Below are 6,527 nucleotides of genomic sequence, written 5' to 3' on the forward strand. Positions count from 1 at the left end.
TCTTTGGAATAAAGAAGAATGAGAGGCAAACGTATTGAAGTCTGCAAGATTTTTAGAGGACTTGAGAGTGTAGACATGGAAAGGTGGTTTCCTCTTGTGGGAGAGTCCTGGACCAGGCAATGTAAACTCTGAACAAGGGGTTGTACATTTAAGACAGACATAAGGAGGAATTTCTTCCTTCAGAGGGTAGTAAATCTGTGGAACTCTTTACCACAGACAGCTGTTGAGGATGGCTCACTGAGTCTATTCAACACCGAAAGAGACAGAGTTTTAATCACTAAGGGTATCAAGGGGATGAGGAAAATGCAGGGAAATAGTTTTGAGGGATACCAGATCAGCGATGATCTCATTCAGTAGTGGAGCCGAGCAATGTGGGGGATGGGGCTTAATGGCCAACTTTTGCTCCAGTGTCTTATGGTCTTATGACAGGCTTCGTTTCACAAGTACTTTTTGAGCTGTAAAGTTCTTTGGAATGTTCTGAGGTTGTGAAAAGTGCTAAATAAATGCAAGTCTCCTTTTCAGGCTAACACAGTCCCAAACCTTTTGGAAATCAATGCAATAGTATGAGAGATTACTGAACAGTCTAAATCTCTCAACTTCTGAGTATCAGCATGTGGAATTACAGCAATAATTTATACAGCTGAGTAAAATGGAGTTGCCATTAAAGTTCACTCACAGATTAATAATGACTGAGAGAATGGTAAAAATACAAATCAGATATATAAGATGATCAGAGGATTAGATAGGGTGGACAGTGAGAGCCTTTCTCCTCAGATGGTGATGGCTAGCACGAGGGGACATAGCTTTACATTGAGGGGTGATAGATTTCGGACAGATGTCAGAGGTAAGTTCTTTACTCAGAGAGTAGTAGGGGCGTGGAACACCCTGCCTGCAATAGTAGTAGACTCACCAACGTTAAAGGCATTTAAATAGTCACTGGATAAACATAAGAATGGTATTAAAGTAGTGTAGGTTAGATGGGCTTCACAGGTCGGCACAATATCGAGGGCCTAAGGGCTTGTACTGCACTGTAATGCTCTATGTTCTATACAGACTAATAGAAACAGAGCACTGACTATTCTGAACTCATTCTGTGTTCCTCCACTTCCCTTTCAAGGAGGCGGGAAATCCAGACACATACTTCCATGAAAATAACCTAGTGATCACAACGAGTGATCTGTTCATTGCTGGAATGGGAACTGCGGCCACCACCATTCGCTGGGCACTTTACATCATGATGAAATACCCCGAGATCCAGGGTAAGGAAGAACATCAAATATTCCTTTCATTTTTTTCCAGCTCCATTAGACATTTCATAGTCTGCATCTCACTTTGGTGCATCAATTGACAAAGGATCCCTGTTCCTTCCCACTGACTCAACATAGGGATGTTATCTTTCCCTGGTCAGTTAGATGTCTGAAAGCATCTGCTTCCTGACTTTCCAAATTCTGTAGAAGTGATGACGTACTCAAGAGGAAAGTTACAATGATATCGTGGTTTCATTATGGCACAGGTTGTACAGACCAAGCTTGTATCCCCTTGAATTGTAGAAGATTAATAATTGATAGTTGATTAATGATTGGGTGGTAAGGTGACACAGTGTTTAGCACTGCTGCGTCACAGCACCAGGGACTGGGTTCTGTTCCAGCTGTGAGTTACTGACTGTGTGGAGTTTGCACATACATATTGTTTGCGTGGGTATCCTCCCACAGTTCAAAGATGTGCAGACGTGGGGGATTGGCTGTGCCATATTGCTGTGTAGTGTCTCGGGATGTTTAGGCTAGGTGGGTTAGCCATGGGAATGATGGGGATGGGGTGGATCTCAGTGGAATGCTCTTTAGAGGGTCGGTGCAGATTCAATGATTCGACGATCAAACTAGGGCACCTGATGTGGTTGCAAGGTTTGGTTGCACTGATAAACTGAATTTTTTTCTGGCGAAGTTTAATGATAGAGTAGGAGATGTGGTTGCAGGTGGAGAGACCAGAATAAGAGAGCATAACCTTAAAATTAGAGCGAGACCATTCAGGGACTGTGTTCGATAGCTGTTCCTCACACAAACAGTAATGAAAGACTGGATTCCTCTTCCCCTACTCCAAACGTTGTCAAAGTCAGGAGTCAACTGAAAATTTCAAAACTGAGCTTGATGGATTTTTGTTAGCTTAGAGTTCTGGAACAGAAATAAGTCAATACAATTAAGAAACAAATAAAACATGATCTAATTTGAATAGTAGAACAAGGCTGAGGGGTTGAATGGCCTCCTGCTGTTTCTGTGTTTCTATAGACATTGTGTCTGTCTGACTGAGCTGGAATAAGTGATTTTCAGAATGGAAGATAAAATAAATATAAATTCTGGACATTCATAGCTGCTCACTCAGTCTCAGTGAAAAAGAAATGAGGAACCTTGAAATGTCTTGGGTGTGACCTTTCAGAATGGGCACTCAACATTTGACAAATTCCTGGCCAGAACTTTGCAGGAACTATAGGCTCAGGGCTCTCTCAGTGTGGACAGGAGCAGAATTTAACCAGCTATAACTATAGACTCACATGGCATTGATAAGTCACTGCTCTCCCACTAGCTTCCACAACATCCATTGTGGCTTCCGAGACTATCCTGAAATCCCTCATCACCCCAATAACAGCCCAAACTCCTGCCTTGCCATCCAGCTCCTGTAACTGAGTTGATCTGTTGGAGTGATCATTAGCAGGACCTGGAGTCGTTCAGAGAGTGAGACATGGCTCGGACGCTCCAACCTCAAACCATCAGATACACTGTATAGTTGCATCAAACTGAACAACTTCAGAGTCACCAGGAACATTGCTTTTTCCTTTGCTGTATAATCTGAACTTGAGTTTTGGATGGCAGCACAGAAGGGGAGGGGGTGTATGGCACAGGCTGCCCGTTGTACCCTCCCCTCAGAATTCAGTAGGTGAGTGAAACAGCCTTCAGATGCGGCACCACCCATTTCGCATTCCCTTCAAGCCACATTTCCACATACCTCAACCTTCCTGTGTTTTAGGGAAAGTTCAGGAAGAAATTGACCGAGTGATCGGATCAGAGCGATCTCCCAGGATGGATGACAGAAAGTATATGCCCTACACTGACGCTGTAATCCATGAGGTCCAGAGGTTTGCGAACATTGCCCCATTGGGCATCCCCCGATCGACCACGGTGGACATCAATTTCCAAGGATATTTCATCCCGAAGGTAGGTGGATGCAAATCTGTCGCAAGTTAAAGCTTGTTGGACCAATTGTAGGGGGCATCATGTCGTATTGTTTTACAGACATTACACAGAAGACTGACAAAACTGAGCAAATTAGTTGCTGATTATTTATTCAGCATAACAAAAAGTGAATTAGAAACTTGGCTTTTCCCTGTATACAGTATCCAACTGTTCAAGCTGTCTATCCACTCAACTGGTCAGCTTCCTTAGGGTCTCGAGCTGGTGTTCATAACCTGCCAACCGAATTTGATAATTGGACCTCAGACCTGCTTGGTCTGGTTTTGGGATCATTCACCATTTGACTTGAAAAGTCAACAAAATCCAATTTGACTTTGCTGCACAGTCTGGCTTCACAATAACAAACTGCACCATAAGTGATGACTATTTTAATTTTGTCCACAGGGAACTTACATTGTTCCTTTATTGGCCTCAGTGCTTTATGACAAAAGCCAATGGGAAAAGCCTGACGAGTTCAACCCAGCTCATTTCCTGGACACTGCGGGCAAGTTTGTGAAGAGAGATGCCTTTATGCCTTTCTCTGCAGGTAACGCAGCTGAGAAGTTACACCACATTAAAAACTAGAAAGTTCTCCTTAATTTGCATTGACCTAAATAATTGTCGAATTTTCACTTTGGAAACTCAGAGGTATGTCAGGCTCTTGAATCTGTTCCAACTTGTAATTAAATCACAGCTTATCTGAATTTGAATTCTATTTAATTAAGCTGGATCCTGTAACCCTTAAAACCCCTCTCTCAATTGAAACTCCCTGCCCTCCACAAGTCTTAACAGCCTTGAGTTCAAATTTCAACTGAATAAGTGCTTCCTGACGTCCTTGAACAACTTAGTTTTAAATGTTAAAGTTATGGCCATTTATGCTGGACTCTCCCCCAACAAGAGGAATTGGTTTCTCTTCAATGACCCTATCAAATTCTTGAATCACTTTGAGCATAGCAGTTAGACAAGCCATTGTCCTTCTCTTGTTCTTGTACCTTACATCCCTGTTAATGAAGGTGAGACTGTGTGCTTTACTCGTTATTGGTTCCAGCTATCCAGCTGCCTTCAATGATCAGTGCACATGTACATTCAGGTCGCTGAGCCTGCTTTAGAATTGTACCCCATATTTTATATTGTTTTTCAATGTTTATCCCAATAAAATGCATCATCACCTTCATAGAATTGCTCCAGTATGGAAATAGGTTATTTGGCCTAACAAATCCACACCGACCCTCTGAAAATTAACCCTCCTAGACCAATTCCCCTACACTATTACTCACAGTTCCCCCTGACGAATGCACCTAACCTACACATCCCTGAACACTATGAGCAATGGAGCATGGCCAATCCACCTGACCTGCGTGTCTTTGGATTCCATGGTTTGGAGATGCCGGTGTTGGTCTAGGGTGGCCAAAGTTAAAAATCACACAACACCAGGATATAGGTCCAACAGGTTTACTTGGAAGCACAAGCTTTCAGACCCTGCTCCTTCAACTGTGGAGCAGGACCATAAGACACAGAATCTTTTGCTATAAATTCGGTGTCTTATGATCCTGTTCCACAACTACCTGATGAAGGAGCAGCGTTCTAAAAGCTAGTGCTTCCAAATAAATCTGTTGGACTATAACCTGGTCTTGTGTGATTTTTAATTTCATCTTTGGATTGTGGGAGGAAACCAAAGCACCCAGAAGAAACCCAAGCAGACACGGGGAGAACGTGCAAACTCCACACAGCCAGTTGTCCCCGAGGGTGATATCAAACCCGGGTCCCTGGCACTGTGAAGCAGTGCTGCTAACCACTGAGCCACTGTGCTTCATTTGCAGACCTGTTACTGGGGGCATGTGGTGTCAAAAAACCCCAGGGGTTACCTTGTGAACCCTATGCATCCCTCCCACTTGCTGCTCCCACTGGAAAGGAACTCATTGGGATTAATGTGAATAAAATAAAATTATGCTCGTTAATGTTTTAAGTTTGACATAAATTATTAATTCAGAAACTGAAGCATCGACATTTTAATGCTGTGAGCATTAATACCTGAAGCAATCTCATTTATCTGAAACATTTTAGCTTATCACAATAATCTTCTTTTCAGAAATGGATAATTATTTCTATATTAATTAAACAAAATTAACACTGACATAAATATTCTTCTGAGATTATTCACTGTGACTGGTGCAGAGTAGGCAGGAGCCGGTTTGGCTGTGTGACATCTGGCAAGTGGGGAGGATGTGTGTTCTGGTCTCTTCTTTCCAATGGCCTCAGCAATGGTGTTGATCATCAGTGGCTTGGACCTTAAACCTTCCTCTGGAGATCCCGGGGCCCACGGGATCACATTCTATGAACCACTGCCTTAAAGCATCCAAACTCGACAACGTTAGATGAAGCCGTTGTTCCAATTTGATTTGAATGGAAGATGTTGCTAATGATTCTGCTGTTCACTTACATCACCTGTCCCTTTAGCTCTTTTCTCTGATCCCCCTTTCTCTGCTTTTTATGTCTCTAACGCTTTCCGGTTCCAATCAAAGGTCACGAATCTGAAATGAAAAGTTTGTTTCAGTTCTGAGGAAGGGTCACTGGATCCGAAGCACTCATTCTGCCTTCTCTCCACAGATGCTGCCAAATCTGCTGAGTTTTTCCAACGATTTCTGTTTTCGTTTGTACCTGACTCACTGGATATTTTCAGCTTATGTTCCAGGAATCAGACGACAACGGTGTTTTGCCTTTTGAGATATTGAGTTGACACGGCACCTTTTTTTTAACACTGGCTCTTGTCTCATGCATTGGTCCCTCCAGGTCGCAGGATCTGCCCGGGGGAAACCCTGGCCAAGGTGGAGCTCTTCCTCTTCTTTGTAACCTTGCTGCAGAAGTTTGACTTGCATCCTCCCCCAGGAGTCACTGATCTGGACCTCACGCCGGTCGTAGGTGGAATATTGAATCCAAAACCTCATCAGGTCTGTGTGGTGCCTCATGCCCACCGCTGCTGACCAGTCCTATCGTTCCCACAATGCCGACAGACGATTATAAAAACCTTTGATGATAAATGGTGTTTTGCAGTCAGGTGATCCAAATATTTGCAAGGTATTGTTGCTCCAGTCACTGACAGCCTTGTTTCAATGTAAACCCCTCCTATTGTTCTTTGTTTCAGTGATGTTCTGATGAACCTAACATTCATGATACTCCACTTTATCGATATTGAAAACATATTTGGGGGCGGCACGGTGGCACAGTGGTTAGCACTGCTCCCTCACAGTGCTAGAGACCCGGGTTCAATTCCCGACTCAGGCGACTGACTGTGTGGAGTTTGCACAT

The 6,527-nt window shown here is 43.3% G+C and overlaps 1 protein-coding gene across 1 annotated transcript in view; it reads left to right on the forward strand.

Moving 5' to 3' along the window:
- LOC140455243 (cytochrome P450 2K1-like) overlaps positions 1 to 6,259 on the forward strand; it is a 24,167-nt gene extending 17,908 nt beyond the window's left edge. Inside the window, exons 7-10 of the mRNA XM_072549968.1 lie at positions 1,118 to 1,259; positions 3,019 to 3,206; positions 3,627 to 3,768; positions 6,012 to 6,259. Of these exons, the coding sequence (XP_072406069.1) occupies positions 1,118 to 1,259; positions 3,019 to 3,206; positions 3,627 to 3,768; positions 6,012 to 6,202 (663 nt within the window). The 3' untranslated portion in view covers positions 6,203 to 6,259. The remainder of the gene's footprint in view (positions 1 to 1,117; positions 1,260 to 3,018; positions 3,207 to 3,626; positions 3,769 to 6,011) is intronic.
- Positions 6,260 to 6,527: the final 268 nt, after the last annotated feature.

This window comes from Chiloscyllium punctatum, chromosome 30 (assembly GCF_047496795.1).
Source record: "Chiloscyllium punctatum isolate Juve2018m chromosome 30, sChiPun1.3, whole genome shotgun sequence".
Taxonomy (NCBI): Eukaryota; Metazoa; Chordata; class Chondrichthyes; order Orectolobiformes; family Hemiscylliidae; genus Chiloscyllium; species Chiloscyllium punctatum.